The sequence below is a fragment of the Kogia breviceps genome, chromosome 4 (assembly GCF_026419965.1).
Source record: "Kogia breviceps isolate mKogBre1 chromosome 4, mKogBre1 haplotype 1, whole genome shotgun sequence".
Classification (NCBI taxonomy): Eukaryota; Metazoa; Chordata; class Mammalia; order Artiodactyla; family Physeteridae; genus Kogia; species Kogia breviceps.
In genome coordinates, this window is record NC_081313.1 from 175654509 (window position 1) to 175676692 (window position 22184).

Genomic DNA, 22184 nt, shown 5'->3' on the forward strand with positions numbered 1-22184 from the left:
TGGCGCAGTGCTTGAGAATCTGCCTGCCAATGCAGGGGACACAGGTTCGAGCCCTGGTCTGGGAAGATCCCACATGCCGCGGAGCAACTGGGCCCGTGAGCCACAACTACTGAGCCTGTGCGTCTGGAGCCTGTGCTCCGCAACGAGAGGCCGCGATAGCGAGAGGCCCGCGCACCGCGATGAAGAGTGGCCCCCGCTTGCTGCAACTAGAGAAAGCCCTCGCACAGAAACGAAGACCCAACACAGCCATAAATAAATAAATAAAATAAAATAATAATAATAAAAAGAAATCATTGCCAAGTCCAATGTCGCGAAGCTTCCCCTGCCCCCCCTCAGACATTTTCTTCTAGGAGTGCCATAGTTTTAGGTTTAGGTCTTTAATCCATTTTGAGTTAACTTGTATATACGGTGTAAGGTAAGGGTCCAATTTCATTCTTTTGCATGTAGATATCCGGTTTTCTCAGCACCATGTGTTGAAGAGATTATCCTTGCTCAAGTTCTGGTGTTTTTTAAAGCACGCAGGGCTTCCCTGGTGGCGCAGTGGTTGAGAGTCCGCCTGCCGATGTAAAGGAGACGGGTTCGTGCCCCGGTCCGGGAAGATCCCACATGCTGCGGAGCGGCTGGGCCCGTGAGCCATGGCCGCTGAGCCTGTGCTTCCGGAGCCTGTGCTCCGCAACGGGAGAGGCCACAACAGTGAGAGGCCCGTGTACCGCAAAAAAATAAAATAAAATAAAAATAAAGCACAGACTGTGGAAGTGGCCCAGGTCTCCCTACCAGTGAGATCTTTGGTGCTACCTGCGTACTTTGTGCATTCTCAACATTTTCTGGAGTAAGTGCTATTAGCCCCTTTTCACAGATGAGGAAACTAAAGCTGGGTCCAAATGACCTGCCCAACGTCGTCATAGTGAGCAAATAGGTGTAGGCGGGATTGGAACTCAGGACTTGAACTCTAGTGCCCACATCCTGGAACCCCCTGAGGATGTTCCTCATTTTATCCCTAGCATGGGGGAAAGAACGAATGAATGAACGTCTCAGGCAAAGCTCCCAGCAAACGGAGGAGCTCGGACAAGCCCACTGCGCCACGCGGGGGTGCGCTCCCGTCCCGCGCATGCGCGGCCCCTACGCACGGCCAGGCTCACTGCGTCTACCCACACATGGTACGGCCTCCCTCCGTGTGGTACGGCCCGCTTTCCCCCACGCCCGGGCCGGGATGGTACGCGCTGCCTCCGCTCGCCGCCCCTCCCCATCGGTTTCCGCGCGAAAAGCCAGGGCTGCCTGTGCTGCCGCCGCCTCTGCTGCACCTTCCAAGATGCCTGCCCGTACCGCCCCAGCCCGGGTGCCCGCGCTGGCCTCCCGGGCCTTCTCACTGCCCGACGATGTCCGCAGGCGGTAGGTGCTGTGGGGGACTGCGAACCTGGGGTGGGTTGCACGGCGTTGGGGGTGGGGGTGGGGGTCGTTTCCCCTCCGGGTAGCCCGTGGCCGCCGCTGACAGGCGGGCGCGCATGCGTGGGATGGCGCGGCGCGCGGCGGCAGTTGGCGCGGGCAGGGTGGCACTTCCGGTCGCGCGCGCCCCTGGCCGTTTGGCGCCAAAATGGACCGAGGCCCTCTCACAGCTCCCTGGTGACTGGAAACTTGGGGGTCTCTTCTGACCTCAAAGTAGAGCAAGCCTTGGGTTCGCCTTGGGGATCCCCTTCCTGGAGCAGCCTCAGGCCCAGCCCCTGCCGCCAGCCTGGTCGCGCAGGAAGTGGGCAGCCCGCGGCCTCAGAATACCCCTCGGCCCGGGCACTAAGGCCTCCACTTCCGGTGCCCGGTCCTCTCGAGGGGGTCGGGCCGGCCTGGTCCCCGGGGGTATTTTGGGGGTCCCCTCGGTGCCCCCACGCTACGCATCCCGATGGCAGCCTCCAGAGACAGATGTCGCCGGTCGGGGGACGGGCGCGGCCGGCTCAGGTTTGCGAGCCCCGTCTTCCTCTGGGGGCTCCCTCCATCACTTCATACGGCTAGGGTAGGCGCATTCTGTAAGGAACTCTTCACATACCGTGAGGGCTACGGCTCGGACGCCGTGAAAGCTGAGTGGTTTCTTCCAGTAAGTCGGTGCCTGTGAGCCGTGGGCATCAAGGAAGCCTTGCTAGGGAGAACTGGCTGCAGTTTCCTCCGTCTGTGTGTGTGTGTGTAGAGGGAGTGAGGGGGCAGCAGCTAATATGGGAGACTTAGCCAGTCTTAGCTAATCTGTGCACAGGGCTCGGCGGCAAGACCGTTGGGCCCAGGCTTGTTCCTGAAGGGCATCAGTTTCACTCCTGGAAACTTGCAGACCTCACTTGGAGCACTAGGCACGGGAGCCTCGACCAGCCCTGAACGCTTGCGGCCAGATTTGTGAACCTGATTTTGCCATTTCCCTATTTCCCTGTGCTTGGTTCCTAAAGTTGTGCCAAGTCCAGTTCTGATTTGGGCTTTCGGGGGTGGAGAGTAGGTGTTGGAGGTATTTGGGTCTCCCTCCCAGGCGTCAGACCACCTCTTAACCACAGTTAGAGGGTGCCGTGCCTTGGCTGAAGAATCCCTATACGTCCCCCCAAGACATAACATGACTTAAAAATGGAAATGGAATTATGGAAGCATCTGGCTTCACTTTAGACCCAGGACAGGGATGTTTGGGCCCAGCCTTCTTTAACTTGATGGTGAGAACGCTACCTCCAGTGGCTCATCTAACCTTGGGCAAGTTTCATAAACAAGTTACATCTGTGGACTAGGACAGTTAACGTGGGCTTTAAACTGGTATTGGATTAAATGAGAATATGCCTGGCACATAAAGGCCCCCCCCCCCCCCATGTTAGCCTTATTGACTAATCTAGCTTGCTTTTTTTCCATTCTGCTAATTGTATAAGACACTTTACGTTGTCTCATGTAATCCTCAAGTGTTCTCAAGAGTGGTTGCCACAGGAGTTAACAGCAGGGAAGCAAAGATTCCTGCGGAAGTCTGCTTCTTGCCAAAACCTTTCCCTTCAGCTAGGGCTTTTATTGGGCCAGAGCAAGTGTTTTGTTTGGCTGAATTTGAATGTTCTTAGGTGAGTGTTACAATCCACCATTCACCCTAGGTTCCATATTACGTTGAACGAGAATTGCTTACTGTGGGTATAGTCTTGGGTTTCTGCCTCAGACCATTGACGTTGTCAGCTTATGTGACCCTCTCAACAGCTTTTCTTAAATTTTGAATTTCAGCGTGTAAAATACACACATAAACATGGCATTCAATACATCTTTTAAAATACTCCCTTATACCTCCTTGTAAACGGAGGTATAACTTTTTGATTCATGAAAATTAGGTACCTCGTATTATGGCTTATACTACTAAGTTCAGTAGAATGCTCTAGGAGCAAAATTTAGGCCTAGTCTTCACTCAGGCATTTCTGTCACTTATCCTAACTTGTGTTTACATGGCAGCTTCTTTTAAAACTCATACAGTTACATCAGCTATGTAACGATACTAGAAAGTATTCTTAACTTTTGGGTTTTTAAGTTTAACTTTTTTTGAAGTATTTTATGTCCTAAGTCTTCTAAAAATAATGCCTTTCAGGACAAGCCACATTTTTCCACTTGAATTTTCTTACTCTGTCCAAGCCACCATCTTTTGTATAGAAAAAGCAATAGTCTTCCTACTCGTCTTTCTGTTGCCACTCAGGTCTGCTTTCTGTAAGTGGAAACTGTGATCCTTTTTCAATATAAGTTGGAAACAGAGGTTTTCCTGCCCCTTACACTGCCTGATGCACTTGGCCTCAAGTCCGGGATCCCCGTCCATCTGCCTGACTCATCTTGTGCTCTTTTCCTCACAAACCACACAGGCTTCCTTTTAGGTTCTCAGGGCCTGAGACCATGCACAGCAACCAGTGTGAGGCTGGGTTCCACCTACCCCTTCACCATGCTGGCTATTGTCTGTTCATCCGTAAGACTGCCCAGAAAGACAGTCCCCTTTCCCTGTGATGAGGTGTTGAATTCTGTCAGCGCATCCCACATGCTGCCTTTGCAGCTTGGGAGTTGATGATGACTTGTTGTCTGAGCATGTTTGCCTCATTCATTGTACATGCAGCTCGGGTGTCCACTAGACTTGAATGCTTACATGCCAGACTTTCCCCTTCACCGAGGCCTGGATTTACATATTGATTCTAGCAACCTCCTTGCATAACTCATTTAGCCTTTGTAATTATGACAGCTTTCTTATCTGCTAGCCACTCTGATTAGATTAGTTGGGTCATGAAGTTCTTAACTAGTTCCATGGCTCCTGAGTGGGTATGGAGGGCAAAACTGAGTTACCTTTTCTAGTTCTCCCCTGCACTAGGATTCTAGAGGTGCAGACTACTGGAGTTCAGATTCCACCCCACCACTTGTCAGCTGTATGACCACGTCGTCTAATCTCCTGGTGCTTTATCTGTAAAATGGGATGGAGGTGCCTGCTCCACTGGGGCATCGTGAAGGCTGAGCTGATAGGTGTAAACGTGGTAGAACAGCACCTGCACAGAAACCTCCTTCACTGCTTATCACGTGGCAGCTGTATGTTTCACTTCTATTATTGGGGTGGGGGTGGTGCATAACTTAAAGTACCAACATGCAGGCCTGATACTAAGGCAGATACTAATATAGCAGTGTATGTCTGCTTATCATTCCAACCTTCCTGTTTGCCTGGTTTCTTGTATTATCTTCTGGACTTGCTCTTTTTAATTTTATTTATTTATTTTTGGCCGTGTCGGGTCTTTGTTGCTGCGTTAGGGCTTTTTCTAGTTGCAGCGCGCGGGGGCTACTGTTCGTGGCAGTGCGCGGACTTCTCATTGTGGTGGTGGAGCACGGGCTCTAGGCGTGCGGGCTTCAGTAGTGTGGCTCTCGGCTCTCGAGCGCAGGCTCAGTAGTCGTGGCGCATGGGCTTAGTTGCTCCGCGGCATGTGGGATCTTCCCGGACCAGGGCTCGAACCCGTGTCCCCTGCATTGGCAGGCGGATTCTTAACCACTGCGCCACCAGGGAAGTCCCTGGTCTTTCTCTTTTTGCTGCCACCTTAGCTTAGCTTTTGTGCCAGATGTCCAGGTGTTCTTCATTTAAGGTGGTTTTCTATCCTTAATTCTTTGTATCCTTGGCTTTTGTGATGCTGTTTGCTACCAGGGGACCTCTTCCCTGATTTCTGCCATATTTCTTTTCAATTCCTGGACCCTTATTAAGATTTCCGCTTTCAGCAGTTAGGGGTGCCAGCTGGAGAGGCCTCTTTGGAGAGCCCGTTCTAATTTCTAGCTGCCAAATGGCCATCTAGATAGCTATTCATTGAAATGTCACTCCTAAAATTCATGGTCTGCTTACTTTCTCCCACCGAAAAGTTCAGAATTTCTGGTACTGTATTAGTTTTCAATTGCTGCTGTAACAAACTGCTTCAGTCTTAGTAGCTTAAATAAAACAAATTTGCTATCTTTTTTTTTTCGGTACGCGGGCCTCTCACTGTTGTGGCCTCCCCCGTTGCAGAGCACAGGCTCCGGAAGCACAGGCTCAGCGGCCATGGCTCATGGGCCCAGCCGCTCCGCGGCACGTGGGATCTTCCCGGACCGGGGCACGAACCTGTGTCCCCTGCATTGGCAGGCGGACTCTCAACCACTGCGCCACCAGGGAAGCCCTTGCTATCTTCTGATTCTGTAGGTCAGAAATGTGGTGTGGGTCTCACTGGATTAAAATTAAAGTGTCAGCAGGCTACATTCCTTTCTGGAGGCTCTAGGGGAGGACCTGTTTCTTACTCTTTCAGGTTGTTGGCAGAATTCGGTCCCTTGTGGTTATAAGACTGAGGTCCCCCTTCTCTTGCTGGCTGTAAGGCGAGAGCCATTCCCAGCTACTGGAGGTGATGACATCTGTTGGCTTGTGGTCCCCTTCCTCCATCTTTAAAGCCAGCAAAGCCAGTTCTCACATCACATCTTTTTGACCCTTCTGTAGTCACATCACTTGAAATGCAACTGGGAAGTTTCTCTGCTCCTAGAATTTAAGTGACTCGATTGGGCCCACCTGGATAATCCAAGAAAACCTCCCCATCTCAAGGACTGTAACCTTAATCACATCTGCAAAGTCCCTTTTGCCATGTAAGGTAATATAGTCACAGGTTCTGGGGAATTAGGGCATGGACATCTTTGCGGGGGGTGGTCCGTTATCTTTCCTACCACGAATATTATCTCTGGTAGCCCTATACCAACCGCCATGCAGTCAATTACAAAAGGCAGAGTAAACGGAGCTTTGTAACTTCTCTAGTATGTTCTCAGCTCCTGCTGCTAAACCATATTACAGACCAGCATTTCTAGCTTAGGATGTTAGAGTGATTTAACATCTTATCTCTTCCTGTCTAATATATTGTTTATTTCTGCCAGATTGACTTTATTTTTTCCTACTTAAAGATGACTGATACCTTGGGTTCTACCACCCCCATGACTCTTCAGTGGTTTGTTAACTATGGAGCAAAGTCAATGGTTTTTAGCCTGACATTGCTGACCTCCCTCAGACTGGCACTCACCTCCTCTCTCTGGACTTGCCTTTCTTCCCTTGTGTCAGCCCGACTTGTGTGGGTTTCTTGGATGAGCTCTGAGCCAGCGCCCCTGCTGTGCTGCCCCTGTTTCGGATAGCGCCCTCTGCCCAGTGCCCACTGAGCTCTCAGTGTCTCTGGATCCCTCCTTCCTGATGCTGTTTATACCCTTTTTCTACAGAAGCCTCAGATTTGAACTCTGTCCGCACAGTGGTTTATGTATATCTTTTTCTCCTTTAAAGAACTGCTCTGAGGGAAGCAACTGGGAATGAATTGTGGGATCTTAGACTGGAAGAGAGCTCCGTTTTTCTTTTATAAGGTGGTTGCTGTTCTCTGTGACTCCTCTACCTGGTCCTTCATGTCTGCTTCTAATCCTCCTGGCTATGAACGTAAAGCAGATGTGAGGTAGTGTCACCAGTTTTACTGGGAAGGGGATGGACTCTCCAGTGAAAGCCTGGGTGTCAGGAGCGGTGCACTGGCCAGCCTTCTTCCTGCCACACCTCTGGCTCCTTGGTGCCTGCCCTGGGCTCCAGCCTTCCACTCTGGGGCCAAGCAGGTCAAATCCAATCTTCACAGGGCAAGACACTTCAGATATTCTGAAGGTTTGTTTCTCCCTGCCAGCCTAAATATCCCACTTCATAGGAAAGCTTCAAAGAATTCAGACCCACAGATCTGTCTCCTGGCCAGATGTAGGAGTTGTCAGCATTGTGGAAAGGGCCTTTTGATGGGCTTCAGTCTAAGTGTTACCCTTGACACCTGAGGTAACCTGGTCGAGGTAGGAGCTGTGTCTTGCCAGGGTTTTGTGAGGAGAATGACTGAAGACAGGTAGGTGTGATGCTCCTGCAGCAGCATGTGAGTACAGAGTTATGCAGTTGTCCTCATCTAAGGCTCTCCCAGGACCTGAGTTGCTTTGAGGGTAGAATGACTTTTGCCTGGAAGGGGCTTCACATGCTTCTGGAAAGTTTGACTCTGAATCTTGAGTCCAAGTTACACAACATATGTGACATACAGTATATTACCACTGTATCTGGAGGCTGCTAAGTCTTCTTTTGTTTTTTTTGGCCGTACCGTGTGGCATATGGGATCTTCGTTCCCCAACCAGGGATTGAACCGGCGCCCCCTGCCTTGGAAGCATGGAGTCTTAACCACTGGACGGACAGGGAAGTCCCTGCTAAGTCTTTTCTATAGAAAGGCCTTTCCTGACCGTCCAGCAAGTCATGAGGTCCCTGCCTGGTAGTGCTTACATCCCATCACTCAGCTTGTTGCCTGGAACAGGGCCTGGTGTAGAGTAGGCACCCACAGATGGGAGTGGTGGTTGAAGCTAGAAGCAGGATCCACGTGCACTCGGAGTAGCCACTGTATGTCATTAGTCCAGCAAAGCCTGTGGCTCAATTCCTGGCTGTGCTGCTTACACTTGCCCTCTGGGAAGGCCAGTCTGGCAGAGCTCTGTTCCTGCCCTTTGGGCTGCTGGTAACCGAGTACCTAGCCTGGGTACTGGAGGGGAGGATCCATAGATGGTGGAGGCCCAGTCCCTGCCCAGCGTGCTCCCCGTCTGCTGACGGACGCTTGCCCAGCTGGTTAGACCTGTTCTCACCCGACTGCCCACAGTCAGCACCCAGGCTAGGAACAGCAGCCTCCCCATTTCCTCGGTGTCTTCTAGTTTTGTTCCTTTATTCTTTTTGCTTCCTTCCTCCCCGAAGAGGCAAGATACTAATCTTCAATAATCAAATCAGACCATGATTTTCCAGCTAAACTCATGACAGTTCTGCACTTCTGAATGACTAGGTACAAACATTTGCAAGGATGAGCTCTTGGGTGAGGCGCCAGCCAACTTTTCTAGCTTCATCTGTCTTCCTTGTGTGTGGGCAACCCCCTGCTGCCTCAGATGCCTTGACTCCTCCATTTTCCTATATTCCTCATCAGAATGCTGCCACCACCCCATACTGGCCTTTGGGAATGTTAGCTGGCTGTTCCCCACAGCATCCTGTCACCCTGGTCCACTCTTTCTAACCTGTATATGCCCTTCTATGAAATCTTGTCAGGTCCAACTGGAGGAAGACCACCTATAGGTCAGTTAACTTGGGAAGGACCCCAGCTGTGTGACCTGCTTCCCCTTTCCCAGTGTCTTTAAAATAACGTTAAAAAAAAAAAAAAAGAAAGAATGTTGTTCTAGAGCTCCTATATCATCTCTTACCACCATCAGAAAACCACCCCCCAAAAGGGGGACCTCATTCATATTGAAAATAACTTTTTTTTAAAAAAGTAATTAATTAATTTTATTTTTGGCCGTGTTGGGTCTTCGTTTCTGTATGAGGGCCTTCTCTAGTTGCAGCGAGCGGGGGCCACTCTTCATCGCGGTGCGCGGGCCTCTCGCTATCGCGGCCTCTCTTGTTGTGGAGCACAGACTCCAGACGTGCAGGCTCAGTAGTTGTGGCTCACGGGCTCAGTTGCTCCGCGGCATGTGGGATCTTCCCACACCAGGGCTCGAACCCGTGTCCCCTGCATCGGCAGGCAGATTCTCAACCACTGCGCCACCAGGGGAGCCCCAAAATAACTTCTTAACGTGTAGGCATTACAGTAGGGCATTCTAGACACTGGGGGAGGGAAAAACCATTGTATTTTTTTCTAACATTCATATTAAACTTATTTCCAAAGTTCTTTAAACTGTGGTATTCTTACAGGTAGAAAATGTTGCTTAACAAGTGTTTGTTTCTTCCCTTTTTCTTCCCCCAGGCTCAAAGATTTGGAAAGAGATAGTTTAACAGAAAAGGTAAGGTAATCTCCACCTTAACAAAATTTATGTTCAAATGTGACCATTTGACAGATACTGTGTAGTTCATAAAAACAAATTTAAGTGGGATTGGCTCTCTTTTCCCTAAAGTTTAGGATACCTTGGATGTTTTTGTCTAATGTGCTATACTAATAGGCTATTATTGGTTGGCTTTTGGTAACTCATTGAGTTTCCCAGTCTGGATTCTGTAGGCTCAAGTCTGGATTATAACTTGTCCTGGTCACACTGTTTTTCAAAATCAGTTTTGTTCTAGTACACTATTATGTGTCTGTTTCACCTCTAATCTTTCCATTTTTCACCACTCTGGAGATGATGTGATATGATCTTAGTGGAAACATCACAAACATGTCGTGTGAATATTTAGTTTTCTTTTTAGCTGACTCAGCATTGCTTGCCATTCAGTCATTGTTATGTGGCCAGGCAGTGTAACTATTTGTGTATTAGTCCATTAATTCATAGCTTGGGAGTGCGGAGACTTCTAAACCTATATCCTTTCCTTAGGAATGCGTGAAGGAGAAATTGAATCTCTTGCATGAATTTCTGCAGACAGAAATAAAGAATCAGTTATGTGACTTGGAAACCAAATTACATAAAGAAGAATTATCAGAGGTAAGTCCTCAACATCCCGGTGGCTAGAAAACGTTTCCTCCCATGTAACTTGTCTGTGACCAGGGAGGCAGAATAATCCCATCTCTCCCTGTTACCTGATAGTTACAAAGGAAGCGCATGTGTTTCCTTATTCTCTCATTGCCACTTGTTTACATTCACTGCTACTTAAATTATCCTTTCCTGCTGTAGGAGGGCTACCTGGCTAAAGTCAAATCCCTTTTAAATAAAGATTTGTCCTTGGAGAACGGAGCTCATGCTTTCAGTCGGGAAGTGAATGGCTGTCTAGAAAACGGGAGCCAGACAAGTGGTGAGGAGCGCAGAGTGGAAATAGCAGAGAAAAAGAAGTCCCCCAAACCTGTTTCCAAACTTTGCATGCCCAGGAGAAGCAAGTCCGATGCAGAAACAAAATGTAAGAGCACTTGACTCGTTTGACCTCGTTGGAGTCTGGTACCACCTAAGGGGAGGACAGACTTGGTGCCATAGGGTCTGTCTGTTCCCCCCCCACACAACCCCTCCACCGGCAGTACTTGTTTTTTGTGTATCTTTTGTTTTTGTTTCTTTTTTGGGGGGTGGGGGTGGCTGTGTTGCTCGGCTTGTACAATCTTAGTTCTCCAACCAGGGATCGAACCCGGGCTCTCAGCAGTGAGAGTGCCGAGTCTTAAGCACTGGACCGCCATGGAATTCCCTCTTGTGTATACTTCTAACTAGCTTAGATATATACTTGCAATTTTTGTCTTCAACCAAGTTATAGAGCATTAGATCCCCAAATGTGGTTGAATTTATGAGGTATAAGATAACAGGAGCTACTGATGTTTATTACGTCTAAGTTACATGCCTGTTTAAGCTAAACATTTATTCTTAGACTCCTTTCCCGCTTGTAGTCAGAGTAACTCTTCTGGAATTTTAAAAAATAAGAGCATGGGACTTGAGCTCAGGTCAGGTGCTTGGCCACTTCATCTTCTGATGAAATAAGCGGAGGTTCTGTTTCCTTGTCTGTCTCAGGGTTGGGCCCCTCATACAAGAGCTTGTGTTAAAATGGCCCAGCAAACTGGCAGGTGCTAATTTGATGACTTTATCAAGATGGTGGTTGCTTAGAATAAGAAGAGAAGGATACGTAATCCTCAGAACCTGGTCTCTGCCCAGCTTGGTAATGCTGAAGAACTGTGCCTTCGCTGTGAACTCTTTATTCATAGTGGCTTTTTTGTTTCTTTTTCTTTAAGCAGCTGAAGTCTCATCTAGCCCCAGGATTACAAGGCAAACTACCAGGCAGACCACCATCACATCTCATTTCACAAGGGGGTCAGTATATAATGAATGGACAGCCCCCATTTTAGGGGCCAACTGTTTTTGGTAAAACACGTGTAGAATTAGTAGGATGTAACTTAGTAATTCTGACTTCCACATTGCTTAGGTTTTCCTTTTGATATTCTGTAATTAGACATTCATGAACAGCATTTCTGAAGACCTCATCCATTTTTACTCTTAACATAGGAAACTTCAAATGTACATACACAAAATTACCAAGGATAGTAAAATGAACCCCTGTGTACCTATCACCCAGTGTCAACAACAGTTAACAGCTCCTGGCTGTTGTTTCATCTATACCCCCATATGCTCCAAGTGATTTATTCCAAATGGATTACAACTGCATATACACCCATGTCTCCCCAGTTGGATTACTTAGGAACAAATCGGACATGTCATCTTATCCACAAATACGATATTTCTAGATGACAATGTCTCTTTCTCTGACAAGTTTTTTATTCATATTTTGCTATAATTGCTAACATCTAGCAAACAGTCTTTTGAAGAAGACAAAACATGCCTTATGAAGTATAACAGTTCCTTACTAACAAATATATAGCAGTGTTCATACTTCCCCTTGTGTAGCAGAGTTTGGTTGATTTGCTCCTTAAGCCTTTCAAGTTATAGATTCCTTAATTTCTTGCCATTTATTTAAAGAAAATAGGTCTTTTGTCTAATAGCGTCTAGGTCTGGCTGACTGCATCGTTTTGGTGGTTAATGTGCTCCATTGTCTCCAGTTTTCTGTAAACCGGTAGTTAGGTCTAGAGTCTTGATCAGATTCCAGCTTTATTTTGTGAGACTTCATTGACGGCATGGGGCTGTCCATCAGAGGCATGTAATGTCTCTTCAGTGATTCTAGCAGCCGTTGATCAAAGTCTAGATCCATTATTTCTTAAGGTTTGCAAAATGGTGGTATTCTAAACCTGTCATCCAAAGAAACATTAAGCTCGAAACTTCTTTTAATGTCCTGGCAGATAGGGCTTCTCCTTGGAGGGAAGAGAGTGTCCATGCCCTGAATCTTTCCAAACAGAGGGTACTCTTGGTAGGGAGGAATATAAGTTGTTTCGTGCCCACTGGAGGACTAGGGTCTGGCTGAGCTAACAGTTGGCTTTACTGTGTGTGACAGCCCTGCCAAACGGAAACCTGAGGAAGACGCTGAAAAAGCAAAATCAGATGATTCTGTCGATGAAGAAGAAAAAGACCAGGTAGGGCTCGTGTTTAAGCTTTTTTTTTTTTTAATTTTATTTATTTATTTTTGGCTGCATTGGGTCTTTGTCGCTGCGCTCTGGCTTTCTCTGGTTGCAGCGAGTGGGGGCTACTCTTCATTGTGGTGTGTGGGCTTCTCATGGCGGTGGCTTCTCTTGTTGTGGAGCACAGGCTCTAGGCACACAGGCTTCAGTAGTTGTGGCACGCAGGCTCTAGAGCGCAGGCTCAGTAGTTGTGGCACACGGGCTTAGTTGCTCTGCGGCATGGCTCTAGAGCGCAGGCTCAGTAGTTGCGGCACACGGGCTTAGTTGCTCCGCGGCATGTGGGATCTTCCCGGACCAGGGCTTGAACCCGTGTCCCCTGCATTGGCAGGCGGATTCTTAACCACTGCACCACCAGGGAAGCCCGTGTTTAAATTTCTTAACTCTGCCTTATTTTGGTACACTTGCTGGTAACTGTGAATTTATACTTGGTCTGTCTATGGACCGGAAGTGACTGAGAGGGTGTTAGAACATATCCCTGGACCAGGGCAGTATGAAGTGTGTTATGGTTAGACCTGAGGACTCAGCAGGCCCGTAACTTTGGTCTGTTCTCTCCTGTCTACCTTCCTACCTCTCTAGCTGTCAAGATTTGACAGTCAAACCAGCAGATGTGATGCATTTAAAGCATTTGCTTCTGATGTCAGATAAGCTCCTTTCCCACATCTAATTTCTCTATAAAAGCAAAATTGTCATATTATTATGTGTATTGTAATAATGCTGCTTAGACTTTTTAGGTTAGAAAACTGGCGGCTTGCCAAAGGCCTCCAATGTAGAAAATGTCAGTCTCTAGCACTGTCCCATGTGACTTGAGGGGCAAACCTAGATAATACCAGATGGTCACATGCTATCTATTTCAGTCCTGCCACAGGATTAGCTGTGTAAGTCGGGAAGTCTGTAGGTTTACAGGTGGGTAGTAAATGCCCTGTTACCTGCTAAAGATGAGTATCCGTAGTTTGCTCTAAGGCAGGGTTTCTCAACCAAGGCATTGACTTTTGGGGCCAGATAAACCTTTGCTGTGGGGGTGAGTCCTGTGCATCGTAGAGTGTTTAGCAAGGTCCCGACCTCTACTCCCTAGATGCCCGTAACATTCCCTCTCTCTCCTCCCAGTTGTGACAACCAAAATCACCTTCAGACTTTCCCAGATGTCCCCTGAGGGGCACAATTGCACTGAGCAAGAAGCACTGGACTCAAGGCTACAAATATCATTGAGGTGGACTTGATGTCCTGTTGTAAAAGACATACTCATTCTCCTGTTTTTATTGTTGGAAATTAGATGCCACTGTTCATGATCCTTATTCAGATGTCTGTAACTAAGTTTAGTCAGACTACCCACTCAAAGATGGGAAACTGAGACAGAGGGAAACAGCTTGTCCTAGTCACATGGTCACATCCCTTGCCTCCTAAGAAAACGTGTCAAGTGAGCAAGGTGAAAGCAAGCTGGCTCTTGTAATATTGGCAATCTTTTTTTTTTTTTTAACAAGTGTGCCAGTTTTAGAGTTGTTCCTTGCCCTCTAACCTTTTGGAGGGCTTACACAGCCTTCTAGCTTCTAAAGAAATGAACTGGGGCACTCTATCCCAAGCAGGAAGAAGTTTCACTGGCAGTGTGTGTGAGACCTTGGAGACTTGGAGGATGAACACTTGTCGAAACAGGGTTTATCCCGATATGCTAGAGTAAGGCTCAGTGCACCACACCAGTGTTCAGGTGGTGGTGGTCAAATAAGTAGTACTACAGAGAGAATCTTACTTTAGTCAATTTAAAGTTTTGAGATCTCACTATGTTTTTTAAAACAGGTATTAAATACATGAATTTGGTAAAACAGTACAAAAGGTTGTTTGGTACATAGGGGTGGTACTCCCCCCTCTCCGTCCTGTCCTTCCTTTGAGAGGCGGGCGTTCATCATTTTCTTCTATATTGTTGCAGATTATATGTATGTATATATTACTGTAGTATGTTAGTATAAAATCTATCTTAGGGTTCTTCAGAGAAACAGACCCAGTGATGTCTGTATATATGAGATTAATTTAAGCAACTGAGCCACACGATTTCAGGCTGGCAAGTCTGAAATGTGCAGGACAGGCCAACAAGCTGCAGATCCAGGGAAGAGTTGATGTTGTAGCTCAAGTCTAAAGGCAGTCTGGAGGCAGAATTTTATATATACACATACAGATTAATTCCGTATAATATAGTACAGGGCTTCTGTGTAGTTTACCCAACTTTCTCCAATGGTGACGTCTCACATAACTAATAGCAAAACCAGAACGTGGACATTGGCGTAATCTAGACTATTCACTATGCATGTATACTCACGTGTACACATGCATGCATTCTTGTAACCTCCACCTCAAACAAGACATAGATTGGTTTCATCACCACAATATTTTTATCCCTCTTAAATACATAAATACAGGTATCCTGGAGATGGCAAGCGCTGTGAACGTAGGGGAGTAGTGTGTCCTAAGGTATCATCAGAGAAGAGCTGGCGTCCAGTTTAGGTTGTCATCATCACTTCCTGATGTGAATCCCAAATTACTACTTCGGTTTTTTTCTAGTATTAGCAAATTCCTGACATGAGGTGGATCTTTGACTTTACGTAGCGTCACTAGATGACCTCTAGTGCCCAGATGTGTGCCGGGCCAGCTCCTGGGCCTCTCTTTGTTTTGAGGGTGGTGGGACATCAACACCAGGCTGAAGGTTACCCAGATCTCCCCCAAACCGAGATTACCCCCCAACCCCTGTTTTTAACCACATCAAATGTATTTATTTAATATTTTGACTCATGCTTTTGGTTTTGATATTCTTTTGAAATATTGTTTTTCTCTTTTTCCCTTCTCTCCACATAGGAGGAAAAGAGACGTAGAGTTACATCCAGAGAACGGTAAGAATAAGAAACCTTTTCTGTGCAATATGTAATCTTGATGACTGAAATTACTTTTCTGAAATCTTCTAAAAAGAAGAACTTTATAGTGAGTTGCCAGGGTGACCATAGATAGCTTAAGGATGCTGAGTTTGCAGTCAGATTATTAACCTTGTGATTCAGGTAGAATTCTCTTGCAAAGAGTGAATTGGGGACAACTGGCTGTTATCAGAACTAGATCTCTAAAGGTTGTATTAAATATTAAATGTTGAGGTAATATGTACCTTTCAGGGCTCCTGAGATGAAGATTGATTTTGGGGGGTGATGGGTAGGAAGGAAGACCTTTTGAAAATCGCTTCCATGGGAGGAGTCTGTGAAAGTCATCTTTAGGGTGTGTGATTTTGCTTGACAGAGTTGCTGGACCGCTACCTGCAGAAGAACCGGGAAGAGTAAGACCAGGAACACACGTGGAAGAAGAAGAAAGAGATGATAAAGTAAAGCCTGGTCACCTCCAGGTTTGTCACCTTCCACCTTAATCTCAGAACCCATTTGGTTCTAGGAAGGGGGGTCAGGGTGTGGGGAACGTGTAGGAACAGAATGACTTTCACTAACGATCAAAATGACCTTGAATTTAGCTAAAATGCTCTTCAAACATTTTTCTGCTGGTTCTCTATGTGGAAGGTGTGTTATGTGGCTCTGGTGATAGTAAATCAGCAGTAGGCCTGGAAGTCAGCTGGACCTCTGCTACTTGATCAGTCAGTCACAGAGCTTCAGTCTGTCCCCTCGCCTGCCTGCCTCTCCTGCCCATGAAGTCCTTGTGAAGGTCTCATTTTCAAACACATGAGGTGCTAAAGTGCTATAGTATCGTCCAGGTATAAAGTTGCATTCTTAACTGAGATCAGACGAGTTCTTTCCCCAGACCTTTGTAAAATCAGAGTTTAAGGTTCTGTGAAATACAGATGTACCCACTGAACCTCATGGGAGGGGGTAGGAGAAGGAACTGGGGGTCTGATACTGGAAGCTTTACCATTAGATAGCACTGCCCCATATGACAAAGGGCTGACATTGGTCAGTCACATGGTAGAACAATATCAGGTCCCTTTTGGTTTTATTAAGACATTGATTAGAAGTTTCTTAGAAATTCAAATGGGTGGTGTGTGCCCTTATTGAGAGCCTGTTAAAGGATGGGTGTCTGTTATTTTGTCCTAATGGGGAATCAACTAAGATGTATAATTCTTGAATCACTTGGTACTTGAAACTAGTCTTTAACTGATCACTTCCCTACCCTGATCCTAGTTAAAGTTAGCAGCAGTTACAGTTGGGACACATGTTGAATTGTTTGAGAAGAAGCGGTTCTAGTGGGCTGGCTTGACCACCGCCCTCCAAAGAAGGATTTTAGAGCAAGATTGAAATCCCTTCATCTGTGACCAGACTCCCAGGATCTCTTCTTCCAGTAGGAAGGTCTAAAATGTGTTTCTTCTGTTAACATCACCAACCTTGTGATCTCCTTACAAAGTGTGTGGGGTTCCTGAGGCTGAATTCTGCTCTTTGGAGAGGAGTGTTTAGCTCTCTAAATTCAGGCTCAAAACAATTTGTTGTCCATGTTTGAGATGGAGCTCTTTTCCAGATTGGGTCATTCTACTTCATTTCTTTATTAGATTCCTAGTTTTGATAAAGTTTTCTATAAGACTGTCAACACTTAATAGTGACAAGTGATAGTATTTTGCCCCCAAATCCCTCTTAAACATCAGGATCTAAGAGTTCTTTAACTTCCTGCCTACCTACCCCACCAAAAAAAGTGCCTTTTTAAAAAAAAAAAAAATATTTTGGCATTCGGGATCTTCAGTTGTGGCATGCAGGCTCTTAGTTGTGGCATGTGGATCCAGTTCCCCGACCGGGGATCGAACCTGGGCCCCTAGCATTGGGAACACGGAGTCTTAGCCACTGCACCACCAGGAAAGTCCCAAAAATGTGCCGTCTTGAAAGAAGAGAATCTTTATTCCAACTAGACTGTAGGATCAGTTTAGGTATTTTATTTCCGTAAAACTCTTTAGTAGAAAGATTCAAATCAAATGGAAGAATTAACTAGTCTTTTATTTATTTATTTTTTTGGTCTCCCCCTCCCCTCCACTTAGGAAGAAAAGAGACTCAGAAGTCAAACCAAAGAACTGTAAGTATAGTTAACATGATCTGTACTTTTTGACGCTTACTTGCTACAATAAGCGTTCTGGTAAAAATAATGGATTGCACAGAGCATTAAGTGCACTGATCATACATGTAATGTGTGGGTGACTTCTGCTCCTGGAAGGTCAGACCACCACAGTGAAGGCTGAGGTCAGCTGAGATTTAGCTGACCTTGACCCCAGGCCTGTTCTTAGTGGTGCTCATACAGCAAGCAGGTAGTCAGGTGGTGGTTAAAGGGCACTGAGCAGCTCTGTCTCTTCCCCACAGCTGTGAAGACGCTGTATGACAAACTGCCCCAAAGCTCAGTGGCTTATGAGAGTAAGCACGTTTTGAGCTTACATGTTTGCGGCTCAGTGGCCGCTCAGCCCCAAGACTTGGCCAGCCTGGGTGTGCTCTCATGGCAGTGGCAGCACCTGAGGGCAGAAGTGGAAAGCAGCCTCTGACAGACAGTGGGCTGAAGCAAATGTTGAGATTGGGCCTGAGTCTGGGGTGGGCAGAACACCTGAACTGAGTGGCCGGGCCCTGGTGGAAGGAGAGGTGAGGACTTTCCGGATGGCACCTCAGGCCAGCTAGCAAACCTGCACCGGCATCCACCACAGGCAGCATTCCCATCGGGTTACCAGAGATCAGTGAAGCCCTGTTGTCTCTTGTTTTTAAACTACTGTGTGTCTCAGCAACACTCACGTGAAGCGTTGATGGCACTTCCGAGATCATACCTTCTGAAGTAATAAACGCCTTTTGGGTTTCTTGCTCTGAAAACTTGCCCTTCAGATAAGAAGTACAATCCATGCTCTAACTTAGGGGAGGAGACCATGTAAACCCCTCACTGGGGCTGCTTGAGAGGGCAGTGGGCACCCTGAGCTGACTGTGTGTTTCGTTCTGCGGCAGAACACCTAAACAGAAATCTAAGGAGGAGCCAGACAGAGATGCGAGGCCCGGAGGAGCTCAGGCTGAAATGAACGAAGGAGAAGACAAAGTAAAGACTGACTCTGTCACTTACCTCTACCTGACCCTTTCGTTCCCAGCTGGTGGGGAGAAATGGTGTGGGGTAGGGCTCTGTGTGCACATCCAGCCCTGCCTGCCCGTGGGGTGGCGCTGGGCAGGTCACTTGCTCTCCTTCCTGGGGGTGGGTGGCTGTCACTTCATGTCAGCGCCTGATACATAGTGAGTGTGCAGGTGTCTGTGTAGCATAACGGTGGGGAGGGCCTCTGTGTGCCTGGACTTAGGCGTGTGTGGAGCCAGCTTCTCTTCAGAGCTTCTGCCCTGAGAAGGCTTGACGTGTCACCCCAGTTACATGGTGTCATCACGCTTGTGCTGCTTTACCAACCAGTCAGTCTCCTGAGTTCTTCTGAGTCTAGCTCCTCCCTTCCCTGCCAGCTTCCCCAGGGCAGCTAAGTGATCACATTTAAACTCTAAAACACTACAGTGATCCAGGGGTGGACCTGTGTAAATGTCGTGGGCAGCAAGGTTATTCACAGGGCTGTGAACTCCAGGGGAGGGGGATATACCTGCTGGGGGTCACAGCACAGGACTCTAAGCTCCTTAGCAGTTTGGTCCCTGTCTAAGAAGCCAAACTAGGGAGGTCCCAGGATTGTCTCTGGTTTTCTGTCTGAGATCTAGAGAGCAGAGCCAAAGGTCGGACTTGCTGGGTCGTGAGCATTCTTGCTTCCCCGGGCACCCCTTCTTGTTCTATGGCAGATGATCCTTCCGGTGTTTCCTCCAGCTTGTTCTATCTAACATCTTATTGTCTCTCATCTTTTCTGTCTGGATATTCATTACCTTACTGCCAGCACTTGCCTGGCATCCCTTCAGATCTAGAGAGATCTTAGCGGTGGTGTCAAACCACCCATTTTCCTCAGACGGCAACTGGCAGGAGCTTTAGACCACACAGCCAGCACTTTTGCCTCACGGCAGAAAAGAACAAAAGGATCAAACATTTGACTTTGTCTAATATTGTTGACTTTTCTTCTGTTTTAATCTATGTGTACATTTCTTGCTTTGTAGAGGTGAGTTGCATATCAGGTATTTTTTGTATGGAGGCTCAGCTTTTTTTAATGAGTTGGTGACCGAGTCAGGAATTCCTACTTCGGCTGCTTTCCCATACGAGATTCCGAAGTTTAGTGTTGTCACCCCCTGCCCCATTCCCACTGTCCCGATGCCTGTCTATATGACATCTTCACCCCTGACCAAACGACAGATGGAGCTATAGGCATTTTGGCCGACATAAGCAAAATGGCTATAATATTCCCTTTTACTTTGAGTTATCCTAGGACAGGGGTTGGTAAACTATGATCCACAGGCCAAATCTGGCCCTCTGCCTGTTTTCATAAAGTTTTATTGGAACACAGTCATACCATTTCACTTATGTATTGTTTCTGGCTGCTTTTGTGCTACAGTGGCAGAGTTGAATAGCTGTGACACAGGTCTGTGGCTTGTAAATCTAAAAATGTCTGTTTTTTTGCCCTTTACAGGAAGTTTGCCAACTACCGGTCAACTCTTGTTTGTAGGCGTTAGGGAACTGAGTGAACATTTTTGAAGCCTCATCTCCACGCTGTAGACCTGCCCAGATTTTCCTGTTCTCTCATCCCACAGTGCTGCAATCGTTAACTGATTCTTTGGGGTTTTGTCTCGCTCTTGCTCAGAAACTAATTTCCCCCCTTTATTTCTCCACCCACACTTTCCCCTCTCAGGATGAAAAGAGGCACAGAAGTCAACCCAAAGATCTGTAAGTGGTTAAAATACTTGTGCTGTGCTTTGTGTAATTTAAATTAGTGAAATAACTGTTGGAGATCTGTGATGTAGAGGTTTACAGGGAATTAATTGCTGGTGCTATTGGAAGATTGGATCAGTTTGGGTGGGGCTGGATAAGAAATCAAACTCTGGGCCCCATCTTACCTGATACCCTCTGCCATGTGGGTAGCGCTCCCGTCACTGCACTGTCACGTGTCTCTTAGTTTCCAGCACCTCTCATCAGGCCTCACGTCTGAGGGTCACATGGGGCCTCTGAAGGCCTTTCAGGATCACGAGTTAGTGACACACCTTTGGGGCTACTGCGACAAGGGGACTTTCTTTTTTGGATGGGAAGAAAGTGTCTGTTCGCCAGATCTATTCGGAATAGTTTGCTTTTCTGTAGGAAGGCATTAGTTTGTCATTTTTTATGTGAATTGGCAATATAGTTTTTTTTTTTTTTTTAAGCTAACATCTGACTTATTTGTTTATCCAATAGAGCTAGCAAACGGAGACCAGAAGAAAAAGAACCTGAAAGAGTAAAACCACAAGTTTCTGATGAGAAAGATGAGGATGAAAAGGTAAGGCCTAGTTTTTTCAATTCTACTGTGTTTCATAATATCCCATTGGCTGGAACATGTTTAAGTGATTTTTAAACAATTTTTCTTATGGAAACATTCAAACATACCCCAAGGTAGGCAGAAAAGGTTAGCAAACCCTCACATTCTCATCAGCCTTCAACAGTTATCACCCCATGGTTAGTCATGTTTTACCCAAGCCTTACTCATTCTCCTTACCCTCCCTCACTCTGAAGATAAACAGATCCCAGATGTGTTGCTGAAATATCTATAGAAGTGCTTCTAAAAGGAGAGGAGTCTCTTCTTAAACATCACCACTGGGCTTCCCTGGTGGCGCAGTGGTTAAGAATCCACCTGCCAATGCAGGGGACACAGGTTCGAGCCCTGGTCCGAGAAGAACACACATGCCGCAGAGCAGCTAAGCCTGTGTGTCACAACTACTGAGCCTGCACTCTAGAGCCAGCAAGCCACAACTACTGAGCCTGCGTGCCACAACTAATGAAGCCTGCACGCGTAGAGCCCGTGCTCCGCAACAAGAGAAGCCATCTGCGCACTGCAACGAAGAGCAGCCCCCACTCTGTGCAACTAGAGAAAAGCCCGTGTGCAGTAACAAAGACCCAGCTCAGCCAAAAATTTAAAATATTAAAAAATTTATTTAAAAAAATCACCACTATACCATTATCATAGTACAGTAATATAAAAACCTAATCTCCGTTCAGATTTCCCTGATGGTCTCCATTGTATGTTTTACAGTTGGATTCAGGACCAAAACAAAGCCTATATAATATACTTGGTTCCTGTTTGTCCTCAATGTGTCATCTGCAGTTTCACCCTGTCCTCTTACTTGCACTTGGTGGAACTAGCCAGCTTACCTGTAGCCTCTGTGGGTTCTCAGGCTTGACATATCCCTCCAGTCCTGTCCACCTGCAGACCGGTAGTTAGGTCCAGAGGCTTGACCAGAGGCAGGTCCCTTGTTTCCCAGAGTACTTCTGAGGTGATGCTGTGTACTTCCTGTTACATCATACCATAAGGCATGATTATCTTTTTAAGGTGTTAGGATTGATCATTGAGCTCAGGTGCCATCTGCCTGATCCATCCATTATAAAGCATTATAAAGTTCCCCTCAGCTTTTCACCTAATGTGGTTTTTTTTTTTTTTTTTTGCGGTACACGGGCCTCTCACTGTTGTGGCCTCTCCCGTTGCGGAGCACAGGCTCCAGATGCACAGACTCAGCGGCCATGGCTCACGGGCCCAGCCGCTCCGCGGCATGTGGGATCTTCCCGGACCGGGGCACAAACCTGTGTCCCCTGCATCGGCAGGCGGACTCTCAACTACTACGCCACCAGGGATGCCCTCACCTA

At 47.0% G+C, this 22184-nt stretch overlaps 1 protein-coding gene across 6 annotated transcripts in view; it reads left to right on the top strand.

Annotated features, from left to right (window-relative positions):
• Positions 1-1105: 1105 nt before the first annotated feature.
• DNMT1 (DNA methyltransferase 1) overlaps positions 1106-22184 on the top strand; it is a 43343-nt gene continuing 22264 nt past the window's right edge. The window contains exons 1-12 of one of the 6 annotated variants that reach the window (XM_059059817.2): positions 1106-1389; positions 9261-9297; positions 9820-9927; positions 10117-10336; positions 11148-11226; positions 12359-12437; positions 15321-15355; positions 15747-15849; positions 17470-17504; positions 18407-18494; positions 20209-20243; positions 20745-20826. In XM_059059817.2, the coding sequence (XP_058915800.2) occupies positions 1109-1389; positions 9261-9297; positions 9820-9927; positions 10117-10336; positions 11148-11226; positions 12359-12437; positions 15321-15355; positions 15747-15849; positions 17470-17504; positions 18407-18494; positions 20209-20243; positions 20745-20826 (1182 nt within the window). In that variant the 5' untranslated portion in view covers positions 1106-1108. Of the gene's footprint in view, positions 1390-1552; positions 1948-8289; positions 8313-9260; positions 9298-9819; positions 9928-10116; positions 10337-11147; positions 11227-12358; positions 12438-15320; positions 15356-15746; positions 15850-17469; positions 17505-18406; positions 18495-20208; positions 20244-20744; positions 20827-22184 lie in introns of those variants that run through there. The other 5 variants (XM_059059818.2, XM_059059820.2, XM_059059819.2 and 2 more) reach the window with 5 other exon arrangements.